This window comes from Sturnira hondurensis, unplaced genomic scaffold, assembly GCF_014824575.4.
Source record: "Sturnira hondurensis isolate 20B ecotype Veracruz unplaced genomic scaffold, ASM1482457v3 Scaffold0003681, whole genome shotgun sequence".
Lineage (NCBI taxonomy): Eukaryota > Metazoa > Chordata > Mammalia > Chiroptera > Phyllostomidae > Sturnira > Sturnira hondurensis.
The window spans coordinates 1,263,399-1,284,145 of NW_028076312.1; the positions used below are offsets into that span (position 1 = coordinate 1,263,399).

A 20,747-nucleotide genomic window follows, 5' to 3' on the forward strand; every position below is an offset into this window, starting at 1 on the left:
GGTGCTTGGAACTTTTCACATTCACAGGCTGTTGTTCCCTTCAACACAGGGACACCCTCTGTTGTGATTCAGCATAGCAAATTGATGCATGTACACCTGCATTCCAGTGTTTATGAAAGTACCTAAAATATTGAAATATAATTTATTTATTCCATTATAAGCATATAGATAACTTCATCCAGTGAATAACTAAAAAGGGTCCTTGATGATATTAATAGATAAATTTATTTAAAAAAACAGAATGAGGATGGATTCAGAGTAGTTAATCCAGACTTTTATACCCACTTACAGGAGGGTTACTCATAGATGCAATAGCCTTCTTAATTTTTTAAATGTAATTACTCCATGGTGTCACTAATGTGTTTCATAAATTTGTGAGATTTCCCTGAGATTGGCTTTTATTTTCTTTTTAAAAAATATTTTATATATTTATTTTTAGAGAGAGGGGAAGGGAAGGAGAAAGAGTGGGAGAGAAACATCAATGTGTGGTTGCATCTCATGTGTACCCCACTGGGGACCTGGCCTGCAACCCAGGCATGTGCCCTGACTGGGAACCGAACCTGTGACCCTTTGCTTCACAGGCCCGTGCTCAATCCACTGAGCTACACCAGCCAGGGCAGAGCTTGGCTTTTATTTTCATCTGAAGAAGAACATTACTAGTTTTTTTTCATTCAAGGTCTCAACTGACTTAAAAAGGACCCATTGACTTAGTCTGTTTACTAAAGAAAAACAGATTATTAAAAATGAAATCATTGAGATGAGTTATTTCAAGTTACATAGAAAATACAGATAGCTAACTGAACTTTTTACTTAATTTTCAAATAATTTTACACACATCTGTAATGCCTCAGATAGATAAACTCCAAATCATTTAATAAATGGATTGCTCACATTTTATAGGAATGGCTTTTTAGAAAAGAATTAGTCAATCTACTTATTTTTGATTTGCTATCGAACAGATTTGGATATGACTCCTGTATATGGATTATTCCTAGAGTATAATGACATATACTAAAAAGAAATCTTACAAGTTAAACTCTGTTTTCATCTTTGACTCTAGTAGTTGTGCCGCTAAGGGTTTTCAGGGTAACTCCAACTAGAGTTAGTGTGGAACACATGCAAAAAAATAGAGGGTTGTGGGAAAAAAAGTATTATTTACATAAATCAAGAAATGAAGAGTAGTTAAGCATATTTCAGCCCGAAATGAGTAAAGCTATAGAATTATCATCCAAGAAGTTTTTGAAATCTAGACAATTCACGTAAAGTAGATCTGTATTCCTCAAAGATTCATCTGATTGAAATCCAAGTGCATTGTTAACATTGCCTCTCCTCTCCATCCGAGGTGGGAGCGCGCCCCCTTCACCCTCAGCATGCTTCTTTCTTTAGTTCCCAAGGCCAGGGAAGCACAGCAAATGCCTCCACACTAATTCTTGTGCACTCAGCAATGTGGCAAGATTTCCTGACACACCTAGACCCCTTTTTGTTTCTCCTGTTCCTTTAAGGATGGTTATATACATCCAGAAGCAGTTCTTATTTTAATAGTAGTTGAAGGGATCTGGAATATTTCGCAAATGTAAAAACTAAATCACCCTGTCATTAGTCCCATACATTCAATTAGATGAATTTAAAGATTATTTTAAAAGATCATTCTTATTATTTTTTTAGTTTTTATTTGAGCATTATATTGAATAATAAAATCAGTTCTCTAAATTGGGGATCTTAAAATATTTCAGTTGTAGGAGTTGATCAAGAAAATCTGATTGACCTGCTTAGGGTTTTCCAAAAGCAAACATGATTTCAGATGTTTTTGTTCGCTACCCTAATTTAACTCATTTTAAAGTTCTTGCACACTGATTTCTTACTTGTCTGGGAAACCCTGCATAGACAGATTTCAAAAGTAAAATCAAAGTAAAAAAATAAAATATTTGGAGTGAAAATTATAATTTAAATTTGCTATTTTCCTACTATTTAAAAAGTTAATTTCATGAAGAAAGTGCCTCCTTCTTCCTTTTTATTACTTTTTCTATGTCAAGTGTGGGTAGCAGAAAACCCGGATTTTAAAGTTGTGGAATGCTATTCCATTGGGAAAAAAGTCCAAGACTTAAGTTTATATGTTTGTCATATGTGTGTTCGTGTGTGCATATGTATGTGTAAAATAAAAAAAGTTTACCAAATTATATTTATTTTAAATTGTTGACTATTTTTAAGACTTTATGAGAGGTTTTAGGTCAAGTATCTTTTTAAAACTTACTTAGTGTTGATTTAATTTGTCAGTTTTTGTATTTTTTAAAAACTTATTTAGTGTTGATTTTTAATTTGTCAGTTTTAGCAAATGAATCAAAAAAGTTAATTAAGGTTAAATATGAGGCAACTTTAACATGACAAATGATTTCTTCAACCTAATACATCATCGTAGAACATTTTGTAAACTTAGTTCATGAGATCTCCAGATTTGTTAAGAAAAAAACTTAACTTTCGCTACATACAGAGAAATCACAATTTTTGGGTGTGTATCTTATTAAATTTCAAAATGAGCAAGTATGGCAAAATTTGAGATACACCTCATTTACCCATTTTTAATTTCTTTTGCACTTATATCAAATCTGTATGATAGAATATGCGGTGGCAGCTGTTAGAACGAGGCCAGTTTAGTTTCTTTATGAATTTCAGATTCCTTTTTTTCAATGAGTTTGCATTCAAATGGGGCAACTGTAATAACATATCAATAAACTATATGTTAAAAAGTCCCACCAAAATACATGGTTTTATTATTCACTATTATTGTAAATGTTTCAGTTAGATATATAAAATATGACAATTCAGTTCAAAACATTTTAAACTATTAAAATTGTAATAATTATCTAACTTCAAGTACAAAAATGGTCCAGTTCAGTCAAAATTGAATTGTTTTTCAAATTTTATTTTTATTCTCAACTTTGAGCTTTAATATGCTATATTTACACTATTTATTAATTTACAATATGTTGCATGTCTGTCTTTGGAAACAGACAAACTTAAGTGATAGTATTTTCTTCATGGTTTGATTAGCTGAGTTCTATTCACGTGCCCATTTTACTGCTTCGTCAACATTATGGTTGGTGATGTCAGCCGGGGATGACAACAGACTGAACTGATCATTATGGCGAAACGGTTTTATAGCAATATCAGTAATAGGAGGGAAAATGCCTATCAGGCAAATGATTTTCACAACAAAGAGAAATGCCTGAATGAATCATTGTCTTGGGTATTCCTGAATTGTATAAGGAAGTTTTGCCAAGGCCCTTACCAAGACCAGGAGAACTGAGAGGCCTGGGCTGTACCTGGAGGTTTTGTGGTAACGGGCTTTGCAGCCTGGTTCATTCACTGAGCCTCTTGTCCAACTGACAAGAAAATTATCAGCTAAATGAGAGAATTAGACTAAAGCTACCTTTCAACTCAAAATTTATATTATTTTTAAGAGAGCATGGTACAGTTAAGGAGAGCAAGATGTAGTCAATCTGAACAAGAATCAATTATCTGCTTGAGTACTTCTTAACTCTGTGACTGTCATCAGATACTTTGATACTTGAACTTCAGTTCTTTCATTTATAAATTAAAACTATAGATACCTGATTAGATATATCATTATAAGGACTGAAATATTATATATATAAAGCAACCAATAACATCAATAAAGTGATGGCACCTAGTTCAATCACTTGTCATTTCTATTACTGTTATTCTTTTGAGTCAGTGACAGGAATTCTGTAAAATTTATTTGAAGGCAGAAAACAACACTCGCCCTAAAGCTTGAGACTTTAGATTTGAAAAGCAAATTCTAGGAAGGTAAACATTTAGAAGACCTAGAAGGGAGGCGAATATTCTCAGCACCAAGGACTGGCTCTAGTTAACAGTGTATGGCGACTTAGACCCTTGCATGTGACCTCTTGGCCTTTCTCATCTCTTTTCCTTTCCTCAGGTGAACGTCCCTTCCACTGTAACCAGTGTGGAGCTTCTTTTACTCAGAAGGGCAATCTTCTGAGACACATAAAGTTACACTCTGGAGAGAAGCCGTTCAAATGTCCTTTCTGTAGCTATGCGTGTAGGAGAAGGGATGCCCTCACAGGACACCTCAGGACCCACTCTGGTAAGTGGCAGCAACGCTTGGAGACGAAGGCTAAGATGTTAGAGTCCCGGAGAGGGCTGTAGATAAGACAAAGTCACTTACAGCTCTGGTGCAGAGCTAGGAATGACCCAGACAGTATTTTTATTTGTGTACATTGAAAAACTGAAAAACGTTGCAAGGGGCATGTGGGCCTTATGGATTCGGCAGAAGGAGCACTGTCAACTGAAGTGTCTTATTTCAAGCCACTGAAGTAAGAAAACAGCTGTGATATAAGTTTTCTCTGTTTTTTTTTTAAATTTTAAAATTATTAACTCAATAATTGTGAGTAATTCAAGATAATGGGAAATACCATTTTTATATACTGATGTTACTTTTCATTGAGATGAAAGCTGTCATTTTTATTATTATTTTTGACTGATTACAGCACCCAGTCTGGGACCTCAGTGGGCAGTCAAATATTGCTATTTTTAAACTTGAAAATATTATGCTCATTAGAAAATTGGCTATTGGAATATACTGTATTTCCCTTTAACTCTTGCTGTTGTTTTTTTAACTCTCAAATAGTAGTCACTGGATGCTTTCTGCAGTTGTTCTCTATATCATAAATCATCATTAAAAATATGGAATACATTTGATTTTTTTAAGTGCCAAAATATAGTACCTAAAAGAGAAGGAATGATTCGAAATTTGAATGATTCTGATTTGACTTTTAGCATGAATTGCCATAACCAAGAACTTAAGGGGGGAAATGAATATAGAATGCTCTCAAGCTAGTTGTATATGCTTCTTCTATTTCTACTGACATTAACATTTAATTTTGTTATAAAGTTATGATGAAAGTGATGTGTTCACCTACACTGACACATGTGTTAGAGAGTCCTGTGGACTGTGAGGTAACGCCTGTATTGTCTTTCTTTATATTTTTCCTATTAAGTCTTAAAGTTTTACCTTGTCTATTAACATGAATGTGAAATATGTAAAACTATTTAGATATTAACTCAAATTTGGGGCAGTTACAGAAAAATGAAATTAATGCAGGCATTAAAACAAAATACCTTATATATTTTACTTTCTGGCTCAAAGTAATTAACTTATTTCCAACTATGACATTTTATATTATATGTTGAAATTAGGCTGTGAAAACTATATCTGAAAGTGGTGTTTTTATTATAAAAATCATTATCTAAAGATTTTTAAGACATGACAACTTTTTTTGGCTAGCCATGTACACTGGTTTATTAACATGTTATCACATTGTCCAAGAATTATACAAAACATAGCTTTTCATGAACATATCTATTACATGAAGTTGAGGCAAAAATAACTTTAAATATCATATGTTTTAAAAAATTGTGCTGCTTTTAATATTATAGTTTAGTGTACACATGTTTCTTTACCTGGTGATTGCTATCTTCTTAGAAGGTTCCATGCCTAGTGACACCGCTGGAAGGCATTTGATATTCGTCTCGATTTCTCTTTCCTTGCATTCCTTTTTGTTCTTTTTCACAGATTGTTCCCTGCAGGCGGTGTCTCACAAGGGAAGACACCTTGGTTTTTGTGTTAGATTGAGCTGGGCAGCTTCAATTAGCTTCTGTATGCAAATTAGGTATGGCCCATTGGAGGCACCTGGTTGGTGGGTGATAAAGTGAGGGGAGGGAAAGATGTCCCTCCAAAAGTAGGTTACTCTCACTAGCTTTGGCCCCTTAACACTATTTACGTGGTTCTGTGTAATTGTAATGTTTGTGTGTATAAATTGAAGCTGTTTCTGTGAAATGTTATATTTTATAAATAAATATATTGCTTCTTTGAGGTTCTACAAAACATCGTGGCCCCTATAAATACAGTCATGCTGATTTTGCAACTAGATATATCAGGGCATAATTTTGCTAATATAAACAGCAAACTCAAACTGGCTAAATGAAGAGAGTTTAATGGCGTGAGAGGGAGAGAAGGTTGTCATTCAGCTACTGCATCATCAAGGGGTGATATTAATTCAGTCACCCTTCCAGCTGAAATCTAAAATATTAGCCATCACCAGTGCTTTTCATAATAGATGATACATGAAACAAAGCTGCTAAAATTAGCTGCTCTAATTGGTCAGGAAAGTCAAGTTGATCATCACAGCATTCTTCTTCCACTACCCATCCTAGCTTGCCCTTAACCCCCTTTTCAGCACCTGGGCTGGACAGGTTTCTTTATCCGATGGGTAACCCAAACCTTAATTCCTACAAGTACTGTGGTCCTGCCTTTGTTTTACAATAACCGGGACTATTGAGCAAGTTTATTTTAAATAAGTGCCCCAGTGAATCTCCCGAATTCTGAATGCAGTTGTCCTTGCCCCTATTGTACAGAAACAACCCCAAATCACTTAGTATCAGAAAAAACAACCGGTGGCCCACTTCTCTTCCTATAGTTCAGCAGCTTGAGATGCCCCAGGCAGCTAGGAAGTAGTCTCTGCTTCCAAAACAACAGTACCAGAACTCTAATCTACGGTGGAAACGTTCTTCCCCTGGGCACTGAGGTCTCCGAAACCACCAATCCCGAGATTTCAGCACAGGGAGAAAAATCCTGTAAATGAGTTATTGGATATATTTATGTTGTAGCCACTCCTACCTTAAGCCCTTTGTCATCAGACTCATGCACTGTGGCTGTGGAAGAGACAACATTAGGCATATACCGTATTCGAGAGAACCCACCCAAACTTCTCCCAGCAGGAAGCCATACGTGGACTGCTCCACTGGCCATCTTACCCCTCCATTTGGCCAGGAGATTCTGGATCACGGAACGTGAGGCGTGAACAGTGGAATATATAGGTTTGAGCCCATTGCTGTATTTTCTTTGCTATAAAACGTGTTTCCTAGTTGAAAGGAATATTTTAAGAAATACCATGGTACTTAATGAAGACATTCTGTTAAATCCAGGTATAGAGGAGCTTGCAGAAGTATTGAAGGAAAGGAACATAAATCTATATCTGGAATATTTATTACATCCTATGAGGATAAATTTCTCCCTCCCTCATGTTACAAGCTGCCCCATGTAACCTGCCTGCTACCAACGGATGGGTTAATCTTCCTGGGGTGGTTAGGGTCTCCACTTCAGAAAGCTGTGAAGCCAGCACTGGTGGTAGTGAATCAGCCATAGAGCGGGAAAAGTCTGTGTTGTTGAGTCCATACCGTAGCTTCCCCCTTGTCATTTTGTATGTGGGCCACTTTTTTGAGCAGGCACAATAGTAGCTAAGTGAAGAGTCTGACTGACATTTGTAAAATAGATGGTCTGATTGGTTTGGGTCACGCCACAGATACTCTTGTCCAGGTTACTGAGAGCCTTCTCCATGTGGATACCTTCTAGAAGGCATTCACATGGGACATGTCATCACGCTTTGTCCCAATTCTGTGAGGCTCACTCACATAACTCTTACTTAGACCTTTAGCACCAATTTTCCAGTCTTGTTCTTCCAAGTCCTTGACCATATGGCCATATCATGTGTCATTACCTGAGATAGCTTTCCTTCCATGCAGGGTGTAGAGTCTGACATTCTGCTGAGGATATCCCTTCACTGCTGTACTTCAGGGGCCAGCGCCCCTCAGTGGGCCTGAAACATAGTGGTTACAGCTCATACCAAATACCATGCCCTCTGTTTACAGCTAGGTCCGCACAGCCTCATTCTCCATGTATTAGTCACTGAAAACACCCCATAGGGCCATGCATGTGGCTGGAGGAGGGATGGTAGAGCAGTGGCAGTAGGTATCGGGGACACCTGAGCTACTTGCTCATGAAGTTAGCGTGGCTTCCAAATCCTGCGCAGTCCCAGTTTCATTTACAATGAAATGCTCTTGTGCACATCTTATCCTTTATTAAACTGTCAGATAACACCGAATTCGTTTGTGTCATTTGGGCCACATAGTCACAGGAGTTTAGTGGCAGAGAACTCTCAGTGTTAAACAGAGTCCAATATGGAGTTAGGGTGGACTTTTAAGAGGGAGAATAGTTAGCCCTGGCCAATATGGTTCAGTCGGTTGAAGCATTGTCCCATAAACCGAAAGGTCATGGGGTTCAATTCCCAGTGAGGGCGTGCACCTAGGTTGCGGATTTGGTCCCCTATCGGGGCCCATGCAAGAGGGAACTGATTGATGTTTCTCACATTGATGTTTCCCTCCTCCTCTCTCTTTCCCTCCCTTCTTCTCTCTCTAAAATAAATAAGCATGTCCTCAGGTGAGGATTGAAAAAGCAGGGGAGAATAACTATTAGTACAAGATCGCATGTGNGAAAGGTCATGGGGTTCAATTCCCAGTGAGGGCGTGTACCTAGGTTGCAGATTTGGTCCCCTATCGGGGCCCATGCAAGAGGGAACTGATTGATGTTTCTCACATTGATGTTTCCCTCCTCCTCTCTCTTTCCCTCCCTTCTTCTCTCTCTAAAATAAATAAGCATGTCCTCAGGTGAGGATTGAAAAAGCAGGGGAGAATAACTATTAGTACAAGATCGCATGTGTTTTCTTTAAAAAAAAAAAACAGTTCTGCACTCTGATACCTCTTTTGACAGAGACGTTTTGCAGCCACAGACATTTCCAAAGTCACTGCATTGCTGGCTCTTAGAGCCGAAGGCATAGGGCAGCTTTCATCATAGCAGAGGTATGTGCTGCAGACCCTTTGTTCGCCCCAGTCCTCTCTCAGCACTGGCAGCTTGTGGAATACCGGGTACGTGCATCAGAGCAGCATACCCAGGGTGCAGTGTCTTTCTCCAAAGTCCAAAGAATGCACCGCATCTGTGCCTTCTTCTTCATGAAACGTGCAAGGGACAACCATGTGCCATTTGCTATAGAGGATCAATTTCAACAGGCCTAGGCCACTGGGCCCATAGCATTGCACCAGGGCCACAGTCTCTGGACTTTCCAGGGAGATTATCTCCGGTCCTCCGGCATGAATCTTCCCGAGGTATCTTAGGTATTTACCACTTCCTGCTCATCAAGTCCAATCAGTGTACCATGTTCCAGCTAGATGTTCTGTGAGATGTCAAGATGAACAAGATTTCTTTGGGCTATATTATGACAAAGAGAGGAGAGTTGACCTAACCCTAAGGTAAGATAGTGAAAGTATGCTGTTCCTGCCCTGTGAAAGCAAACTGCTTCTGATTATCTTTGTTGATAAGGTATTATTTTAAAAAGAAATAGTTAATAGCTGCATACCTGGTGTCAGGGGCTATTTTAATATGATCCAGTGAAGATACCAGAGCAAGAAGTGCATCCTCAGTTGGCATTATGAGGTCATCGGGTCGGCACTCATCCACAGAACCATCTAGGTCTTACAGCCCCCACCTGGCCAAACGACACAGTTAAAGGGGTATGTTTTAGGAATCATCACTTCAACATCTTTCAGTTTTAGTTACTGTCTTGGGAGAGGTGATAGTTCTAAGCCTGTGCTGTCCAGTGTGGCAGCCGCTGGCCACGTATGGCTGTTAATCACCTAAATACGCTAGTGCACGTGTTGAAATATTTTTGATGAAATAAAACATAGGGGAGGGCAAAAGTAGGTTTACAGTTGTGAGTATGGGAAACAGCTGATCAAACTGTTGTAATAACCAGAACCTGCATGCCTTTCTCCATATGAATAACTGTAAACCCACTGTTGCCCACCCCTGTCCATTTAAATCAGGGGGCCCAAATCTGTTTGCACGTCTGTCATTGTTCTCTCCAGCCTAGTGAGGACAGTTACCATAAAGACCTTTCAAGCACGCTGGTTCTTTCCTCACTCATGTAATTATTTGGTTAAGGGTGTATCCCACAGGCCCTTCCAGGGGTACAGTAAGGAATAGGTTGAACAGGGTGATTCATGATGTATGCTTTCCAATATCCTTACTTACTTGAGCTTTTGGACTTTTTACACTTTGATCTGTCAGGAAATTTTTGGTGTTTCAACTTCTTATCATGTAAGGCACCACTGAATCAAGGATGCAATTAGTCACCCCCACTCACTCTAGGCAATATGCTAAATCTCAAATCCCAGATGAATGCATATATATAGACATTATGCACATATATATCAGGCCACGTGCATAATGCTAGATACACGTGGCCTGATCTAGCATTTTAGTTCATTTTTGTTGGTATAAAAACCTTAGAAACAATCTATTATATTCTTCTACATGTTAGCTAGACTCCTGCTGGTACAAACCGACAAAGTTTTGTAAATCTTTCAGTGACTAGGATGTCATTTCCTAGATCAGGTCTTGGTTTTAGACTCTGTTAGGATCTAACTTGTTATGAGCCTGAGGTCAATGAGAAGTAATAGGAGTAAGTCCTGAAAAGAATTGCCATTTTCTGTTTGGTTTCTGCCGTAACTGACACAATTGGAAGTCTCCTTGTTACATGGAAATGATGTTGGTTTCCTTAGGTGGAAGAGTGCGGGGTGAGGATGACTGTGTCTTCTAGTAAGGATGGCTCAGGAGGGTTTGGGGGTTCAAAATTCTGAGCCTTCTGAGTGTTTAATCAGATAGTACCGTCCCCTGTTTAACTCTTCCCTCGTCAGGACCCCATTTCCAAGACCAGTGGTCTGGGCACTGCCCTTTTATTTAGCACAGCAATGCCAAAGTCTTCAAACCAGATTCAGGAGTTGTCTGTAGCCTTGCTTGCCCTGAGGCTTAAGTAAATAAGGACTCTTTTAAAGCTGCCTGAGAAACCTGATCCTTTANTTTAGTTCATTTTTGTTGGTATAAAAACCTTAGAAAATAATCTATTATATTCCTCTACATGTTAGCTAGACTCCTGCTGGTACAAACTGACAAAGTTTTGTAAATCTTTCAGTGACTAGGATGTCATTTCCTAGATCAGGTCTTGGTTTTAGACTCTGTTAGGATCTAACTTGTTATGAGCCCGAGGTCAATGAAAAGTAATAGGAGTAAGTCCTGAAAAGAATTGCCATTTTCTGTTTGGTTTCTGCCGTAACTGACAAAATTGGAAGTCTCCTTGTTACATGGAAATGATGTTGGTTTCCTTAGATGGAAGAGTGCGGGGTGAGGATGACTGTGTCTTCTAGTAAGGATGGCTCAGGAGGGTTTGGGGGTTCAAAATTCTGAGCCTTCTGAGTGTTTGATCAGATAGTACTGTCCCCTGTTTAACTCTTCCCTTGTCAGGACCCCATTTCCAAGACCAGTGGTCTGGGCACTGCCCTTTTATTTAGCACAGCAATGCCAAAGTCTTCAAACCAGATTCGGGAGTTGTCTGTAGCCTTGCTTGCCCTGAGGCTTAAGTAAATAAGGACTCTTTTAAAGCTGCCTGAGAAACCTGATCCTTTACCTCTGCTCTGATTTGGCCATTCAAAGCCTTCAATTTGTTCTTTCTCCTTGGTATTTTTCTTGAGGCTATCCATAGCTATCCCTCACCGCCACCACTTTTGCTTTAGCGAGTAAAGGCCACAGCACCTAAAGCCTGGCCTTGCATGCGCACTTTATTCCATGCTACCTCCAGGGGTAACTTGAGTAATCATGTTGCCAACACATGCCTAGAATTACCAGTATTTTATTAACTCCCTGGTAAGGTGGCCACCCTGTTCTCTTTAAATATGAGCAACCCAATGGGAGAATGTCATTCTGATGGACTTTGGCCTTGGGCCACTCCTGCTACTCATAACTATCAATCAGGGTCCTGACAGGGAGGCACTGAGACCCTGAAATGGGGAGAATTTGGAGATGCCCTGTGAAAGGACTAATATTTGCAAAAGAATGGTTAGGTATAAAGGAAACCAATGAAGGGTGGTTGAAGCGCTCTGAATGAGCCCCGGTCTAAGGGGCCAGAGGATGGAGAGGCCACGGGAATTAAGAGAGGTGGGAGACGGACTTTCAGGAGAGGAACGCACACCTGGTGACCTGTGACTGGGGAGTAAACACCTTGACTGCACTCTTTCCACCCTCCAGTCTCCGGCCGATGCCTCACTTTAACTGACCCTAAAAGAAGCCTGTTGAGGAGTCCAGTAGAAATCAGCTTTTTTCAGGAAAAGAGTGAAAATGGCTATGGAGGCAAACAGAGAATGTGCTGCAGACTAACTAAAATTTAAGAACTAGTGCTTAAAATAACTAGTATAAGGTATTAAGTGTACTGTAATGATTTTAATTTTATGAATATTAATATTATTATTAGAAAGTATTCTGCTCCCACCCCACTCTTAGTAATGACTGTTCATTATTTTGTTTAATTACTGTGTTCTGTAGTAGTAGTATTGCATCTTATGTCCTGTATTTTAGATTTAAAAAATTTTCCATCTAGTAGGTTGGTAACAATGAGCCCAGAGCTGATGTGCACTGATGTTTCTGTGAGATTATACATATATGAAAGGGCCCCCCCCAAAATGGAATTATCTTCTGAAATACAGGCTTCTCCCACTTGGTGCAAGTTCTAGGAGCCCGTCTGTACCAGTGTACCAGCTGGTGTTATTTTGAGAAGTGGTGTTCGGCTTCAGTGAATTTCTTTTGAAGACTCTTTCAGCATGTCTGCCCATTGCATGATGGGTGATTTCGGAGCGCACCTGCCCACATTGCTCTGAGTGTTCAGCAGTTTTTGACCAAAACCAGCATGGCTCCCATGGCTCACCTGCTCTATTTACCAGATCTTGCCCTGAGCAACTTTTTTTCTGTTTCCCTGGATGAAAAAAGTCCGCAAAAAGAAATATTTTGCTGATGTGGAAGAGGTGAAAAAAAAACAGCAAAAGCACTAAAAGGCATCACAATCAACAAGTTCAAAAACTGTTTTGAGCAGTGGGAAAAAGTCTTGGTAGGTGTATTGTGTCAAATGGAGAGTACTTGGAAGGTGGCTCAGGTTTAAACACGGAAGAATAAATACATGATTTTTGTAAATAAATTCTGTTTTTTGGGTCCCCCTTCATATATATGTTTAAAAAATGAAAAAGACATTTAGGAAAATATACTGCATATAATATACATTGTTCAATTATCTTTGCCCACCTCCAATTCTTTAACATTTGTTTTTATCAGCCCACCTTTATCAAATCTTTCTAAAGTGATGAATTAGTTTTTATAGAATGAACTTTCTTCTGTACTTACTTTATTGGCAAATGGATGTTTTGATAATTTACATGATTACAATAACAGATGCAGCTGGCATTAATAGACGTGGCTAGAATCATAGCTGAATATTAGTGAATACCCAGTTCAGCTACTGGCATTATTGATGTTTGTGTGGGCGTACCTAAGAGAGGCCTGTGTGTGTCAGGAATTGAGTGTGTCAAGTCACCCATGGGTGTGTTTTTCAAAGGGGATGCCGAGACAGTCAGTCAAGAAAGATTCTTGCTATAGTGACTCTGCCTTTTGCACAGGTGAGGATACAGAAGCGCAGAGAGGTCATGTGGGCATAGCCTGGATTCCCATTCCAAGGTCTGTACTTCATGCTGCATATAAAGGATAACAGCTGTTCTACAAAACTTTAACTTGACTAAGTCAACTCGTGATAAAGAAAAAAGAATTCTATCTGGAAGTCAAGATGTTGACTTTAAGGTTCTAGAATGGGCTCACTGCAAATTAGCTTTGTAACTTTGGCAAGTCACTTAATTTAACCTTCAAATCTTCCTACGCTACAAATACTGTACGATGCTAACTACAGTGTTATCTTTCCTACCATGACTTTGCTGAGCAGTTTCTATGACCAGACTTTAAAGAGTAGTCCCCACTCCCCAGTTATTTTTACTGTTTTAACTGTTGAAATAGATTTTTAGAACATGGAATAGATTTTAAGTTGTGGTTTTCAAATGATCTTCACAGGGCCGATATTACTTCTCTGTTACTGGATGCTAACTTAAATCTAAGTAATATCCTCGATATAGTTGCTGGTTTTCCATTTGCAGTTCCAGTCATAGTTGGTTCACTCAAAATACATGCATTTTTTTAAAGAGAATCTTTTTTTAAAGATTTTTAATTTATTTATCTTCAGAGGGGAAGGGAAGGAGAGAAGGAGAGAAACATCAATGTATGGTTGCCTCTCGTGAGTCCCCTGCCAGGAACCGGCCTGCAACCCAGGCATTTACCCTGACTGGGAATCGAACCGCAATCGTGTGGTTCGCAGGCCCGCACTCAGTCCACTGAGCTACACCAGCCAGGGCAAAAATACATGCACTTTTAATAAATGTTTGGAAAAGCTCCCTTTGTCTTCTGAAAACTAGGAGAAGTATAAAAAATGTTGAATTCCCCCTTTTACACTAGTAGAAAATGGGATTCAGTGTACAAATTCTGACTAGTCGATTTGCTTGCATGTTTTAAATTTTCATTATAGTCATTGATAACATTTTTAAATTTTGAAAGGTTGCTTGGTTTTACCAAAAATAAATCAGATCCCTTTAAAGAGCAAAAATACTTTGGTAGTATTTACCAGTATTTGCTATGGAAAAGTTTGTTTTCCAGCAATAATATTTTGTATCCTCCCCTAATGACATGCTTATAGAGAAAGGGAAGGAGACAGAGGGGGAGAAAAACATCATGTGAAAGAAACATCATACGGTTGTCTCTCCCACACGCCCTGACTGGGGACCGAACCTGCAACCCAGGCAAGTGCCCTGACTGATAATGGAAACCCGCAATCTTTCGGTTTATGGGACAACGCTCCAACCGGGCCACACTGGCCAGGGGAGCAATAATTTTTTTAGTATAATTTTATTATTTCTGGAAATATATCAAACCAATAGCAGATGATTTTTTTTCAGTAGCAGATAATTCCCATCAACGACTCCTGTACTTTATTCCTGTACTTCATAGGATAATGACAAAAGAAATCACCACCTTTCCAACTTTGGTTACAAAAGTGCTATACCTTAATTTTGGAATGTTTTCCATTGAGGAAGTAAAAATATGAAATGATACAATCTAAGTTTTATTTGTACAGTGATCATCAGTGTTTGAGTTTTTAAAAATATTTTCATTTGTTATGAGTTACTTAGATTTATTCTATTTATAGTGATATTAGGCATATTATTAGAATTCTTTTATCTTATTGCATTATTTTGGCTAAATTTACGTGTTACTAGGAAGTGCAGTCCTTTTTCTATTTTTGCCCCTTTGCAACAATCAGAACAAAATGAATGGCTGAAAAGGGGGTAAAAAGATCTTTTTACATGTGAAAATTAAGTGATATATTAAGAGAGAATGGGAAGAGAAGGAGAGAGAAATAAAAAATTGGAATGTGTCTTCAATATATCAGCTGAAAACTTCTAGCCCAGTGAGAAAATAAAATACACTTTTATAAACACATCCCAACCTTAGACATGCAGTTGTGAGAAAGTAAAAGATACTGGCTTCTATTTCAAACTCTCTATTCTTTAATCGTAAGATTTACCGTACAAGTCATCTAATTTGCTTTATATACATTTATAACATAGCATAGTGTTTTTGAGGTTTTAATGATGAATCAGTGTGGCTGCTAAAAAAATCAAATGATTTTTAAATTGGTTTTGGTTCTTAGATTATTTTAGTTTGACAAGTGATTATAGTTACTTCATTCCTAGAACTTTGATTAGTTTGCCTCATACATTACATATATCACTCCTTTTGTCTTTTTATACCCAGTACACTGGGGAAATTGTGTTTCAATGAAATCCTGGGCCCCTGTTAATCAAAGTAATATTTAACATACTTGTTCTCTTTTAAGTCTAGGAGGAACTAGAATTGCATATTTTTTCTAATTAGCATTTCAGGTATATTTCTCACATACTCTAATGCTGTGCCCAAGTTAAATATTTAAAACAGGATAGAAGAGTATGTATTTTTGATATATGGAAACATATTATACATGTGTTATAAATTCATTTCTATAAATTATAAAGAGAGACAGTAAGTATGCTTCTCACACAGTCTGAGAAGTTTTTAATCCATATCTAAAATTCAGTTTTGGTAATTAGATTGTACTGGACTCAGATTAGCATAAGAAATCTGTTTTGCATAAACATGGAATTTTTTAGAAACATTTGAAAATGAAAACTCCTAATATTTCAAGGAAATTTGTTCATCTCTTGTATTCTACAAAAGTCAAATATTCCTTAACACTAGCATATTTTTAAGACACTTATTTTAACACTAACGTATTGTGCCAAGACATGTAAATAAAATATCCTTGAATAAATGGATCAGTGCAGGAATTTTACAGATTTTTTCTTATCTCATTACAAGAAAATGAGAATTGCTTTGTTTTTTACAGAAGACCTGTTATAAAGTTTTAAGTAAAACCTTTGCTTTCAATTAACCCAGTATTTAATATATGATATAACATTTTATTTGAATTTAGCCCCTGAAAATAAATACTTAGTAAAAATAGTTTACCTTACACTGTTTTGTGCCACTTAACAGTGGGGGATAGATTTTGAGAAATGTGTCATGAGGCAATTCCGATATTATGAGGACAGCATAGAGTGCACTTTCATACACCTAGAAGGTGTAGCCAGTCTCCGAAGGTGCAGTCCTTTTATGACACACATTCATTTCTTACCAGCATCACCATAGACACGTGAGAAATGCATTGCACTGAAAAATTCCAATGGCTACAACATCACTAGGTGGTAGGAGTTTTTCAGCTCCATCTAGTCGTATGGGACCACGTCGTACATGTGGTCCAAATTTGCTGAAGTGTCATCATGCGGTGTGTGGCCATGTATCTGTATAAGATGGCCTCGGAGTAATAGCTATTTGAGGAAATTTCTAGTGTGAAAGTCCTCTTTTGACTTAGGATCAGTAAGTCTACATTTGTGAAAAACTATCTAGTTTATTTCCAAATGCCACCAAGTAATGTTGAATTTTACAATACTTTATAACTTGTTGAATGTTTGACAGTTTTCAGCTTAAGAAGTTTGTTCTTTGTATCTAATTGTCACTTTAAAGCTATTTGGTCTTGTAGAAAGGAGCTGGACCAAATGTACCACGTAAATATCTACCTGTTAAAACAGCAACAACTTCCTCCTCATTGCACATTTTTAGTTGTTTTTTATAAGGACTTCCTTTTTATTTTACAAGACTCTGTTAATTCCAAGGAGTTTGTTTTATCCGTTAAATAGCTCAGAACTGTGCTTGTGTTCATTCCTAATACTGATTTTTTAAATTGTATCAGTTGAATAGTACTACACTGCTGCAAACTCATGTAAAAGTTTGCCTTTTATTTTAAACTCTAGTTTGTCTTGTTCATTTATGCCCTTAACTGCAAAATAAAACATTATGACTCAACTGCTCTGGAATATATTTGGATATTCACCTTTAGTAGAATGTTCAACCAACCAACAGACATTTTATTTTTTTTTCATTTTTTAAAGATTTTATTTCTTTATCTCTAGAGGGGAAGGGAAGGAGAGGAGAGAGATATCAATGCACAGTTGCCTCTCGTGAGTCCCCTGCTGGGAACTGGCCTGCAACCCAGGCATGTGCCCTGACTGGGAACCGAACCACGATCATGTGGTTCGCAGGCCCACACTCAATCCACTGAGCTACACCAGCCAGGGTGGCATTTTAAAGGTATAAACTACACAGTCTAAAGGAGGCTGGTAAGAAGAGATAGCTTTCTCCTCATATTCAAATCTCTTGAAAATAAAATGCAAAAGTAGCATCTGGCTTGGAATGAGATAGGGCTAACCTTTGACTGTATTGTTAAAGAAACAACTTAATGTCAAATGTTCTAGTGATAGGTCTCATATGGGATCATCTGTTCATTTGTCATGAAAATGCTACACCCTCAAATGTATTGTCACTTCCTACTAAAAGATTCACCACCTCAGCCACATCATTTCCTTAAATTGCTGATTGATACTGGTCAGGAATTCCATTAGACCGAAAGGTATTCTCAAGGTATTCTCAAAGGTAGCATTGCAGTCACTCACTCTCTTTTCCAATACACCCTCTTTCCATCTTGTTTTGTTTAAATTATCTTCCTCTCTTGTCTCTGCTTTTGCCTTCTACTCTTTCTTTTGCTTTTCTCATAGATTTTTCCCCTAGTCCTTCAGTGTTTCCTTTAATATTACTTCACTTTATTTGTTGAGGAGACTGCCAGGAAAAGTACCTAAGTAAGTACCTTTAATTTATATTATGCCAAAATGATTTGTATAACATGGAGTTACTACAGGTTATAAACTTTCAGGTATTAATAATACTGATTATTTTGTGAAGTTACTGGATAGTAGAAAATATCTAAAAATTAAGTACTTGGCCAAAAGATTATCATCATCAGTTATATTCATATTGATATTATTTTAAAACCTGATCACCATGACTTCTCTACCAGATTTGCCAAAGAGAACCACTTAAAAAATACCAATCCATGGGCCAATATATAATAATAGACATACTGAATAAAACCATGCAGGTTCAGAAATGGAATCTAGTGCAACTCATTCATAATAATGATGGTGCATTAAGTGTAGTGTAATTTGTCCTGCAGGTTTCCAATGAGAAGGAACTGTTCTCACCTGATTGTAGACTGGGAACCTGGCCCACTTTCTCGATGATCTCCCAAGTGTGAACTTTCCCCACCCCCCAGCCCCTTCTTTGCTTCCTGGAGGTGGTAAATAGAGGTGGATTGCCCTGACAATTGCACTAGCTGTGTCAGTGGCACACGTGATTTATATAACTGCGCTGTACTGATGTCATCCATCAAGTCCCATACTGATGCCCTTGGTGCCTTCTCTGTATACTTTGCAATAAATATGGAAGAGAAGTGATGGGATTAGTATCTTCATTCCTGACTCTTAAAACACATACTTAAGGCCCTGCCTATTGAAATTTAATCAGGAGGGAAAAGTCATTTTCGGTTAGGTCAGCTGCAGAAATAATCCATGTGATTTTCACAAAGTAGAACACCTTTTTATTATTTTTCCACCAAACAAATAATCCTTTTATAGTTTACCCTATGTTCCTTAATGAAAAAAAATTTTAAAGTTTAAATAACATAAGATAGTATATTTTAAATGAAATTTTTTCAGGTGCTTAGCAGTAATCAATCTTCTTTAAATTTAAGTCACTTATTTCACTAAAGAGTTAGTAAAGAGAAGTCTTTCTTCTGTATCACATACGTATCTGATGTTGCCCTTCACTTTGGTGCAAAAACAACGATTAGGTCAGTTTATTGCTAGAAACCTTCCTCCTTACCTTTTTCTATTCTCAGGAGTTCTAAAGAAATAGGCAAAAATCAAGGTCCTATTTCTTCTTCTTCTTCTTCTTCTTTTATTATTTTATTTATTTATCTTTAGAGGGGAGGGGAAGGAGAGAGGAAGAGAAATATCAATGTATGGTTGCTTCTCGTGCATCCCCTGCCAGGAACTGGCCTGCAACCTAGGCATGTGCCCTGACTGGGAATCGAACTGCAATCCTGTGGTTCACAGACCCGCACTCAATCCACTGAGCTACACCAGTCAGGGCCCTATTTCTTATTCTTCTTAATCTTCTGCAGACATAGTCCTCATTCCCAAGTATACCATCAGTGTTTTATGCCCTACATAGGTGCTGGTGTGGACAGTCTGAACTTGTGGCCAGTACATACTTTCTCTTTGACATCACTGAGCCTGCAGGCCAGCATCTTTGGAACTCCAGGGCAGAAGTGGAAAAGCTACATGCTAACTTCATTGCTCCCTCAGTGTCCAAAAGGGCCCATCACACTTTTTCTGGAGAGGGTGGGAGTAAGCTAACCTCCACCCTCTCCTTTTATTTTCCTACTTGATCCCTGTATTCAAGTTAGGGAAACCTGTTTATCCACAGCCTGTACTATCTTGCTAGATCTTGTAAGTAAACTCCCAAATGATATAAAATCATGCAAATGAGGTAAATAAAAACCAATGTCATTCATTATAAGAATATAAAATGTAAGTGAAAAAACTAAATTTATATTTAAGGTATCACATGTCATCTGTCCGAGTGTTATCCCTTTACACTGTAGAGAAATATGATGATGTAAGCCTGTGGATGAGAATGGAAGATCCTTACTTCGGCATCTTGAAACAAGAGATCTTGTTATATTCTGTTTCACATCTGCATCCCTTATACTGTGTCTGATTGGATGAATGAATGAATCTATGGACACTTTCAGTTCAACATTCTCTCATTAAGTAGCAATTCATTTTTTAATACTAGTGGAGGTCTGTGGTAGTTATATCTATTTTTTAGTAGATGATAAATCTCAATTCATTATAAAAACAAAAGTTAATGGCTAACATTTAAGTAGTCTCTTATATTGTGACAAGCACTATTTTAAAGCCCTCAATTAATTTCCTTAATATAAGGAAAGTCAAATTTTAAGAAAGAGATGCTACCTAATATCCCCACAATGTATGGTCCCATATGTAAAGCTTTATTTTATTAAGGTTATTACACTTTTACCTTATCTTTTTGTTTATATTTTTCAAACACTGTATTATTTGGATTAGATTTTAGACACACACACATATATACAAGTGCTGAGCATAATAAAACTAAAGGTCATATCATGCTCAAATAAACAAAACATGTTCCATAATGCTTGATGACATAGAGAAATTTAGAATAAAATTAAAAATCTAAGAATAGTATGAATTACCCTTGTGAGAGTAGTTTTTAAAAGTTATGCTATTATATAGTAAAAATCTTTCTATCATTACCACATGTGCATATTGTATTCGACTTCCAATATACTCAGGGGAAGCTG

At 37.6% G+C, this 20,747-nt stretch overlaps 1 protein-coding gene across 16 annotated transcripts in view; it reads left to right on the plus strand.

The window, feature by feature from the left end:
* Window positions 1-20,747, plus strand: part of IKZF2 (IKAROS family zinc finger 2) — a 145,993-nt gene that overhangs the window by 92,552 nt on the left and 32,694 nt on the right. For all 16 annotated transcript variants that reach the window (XM_037042005.1, XM_037042011.1, XM_037042014.1 and 13 more), the window contains one exon: window positions 3,959-4,126. In XM_037042005.1, the coding sequence (XP_036897900.1) occupies window positions 3,959-4,126 (168 nt within the window). The remainder of the gene's footprint in view (window positions 1-3,958; window positions 4,127-20,747) is intronic.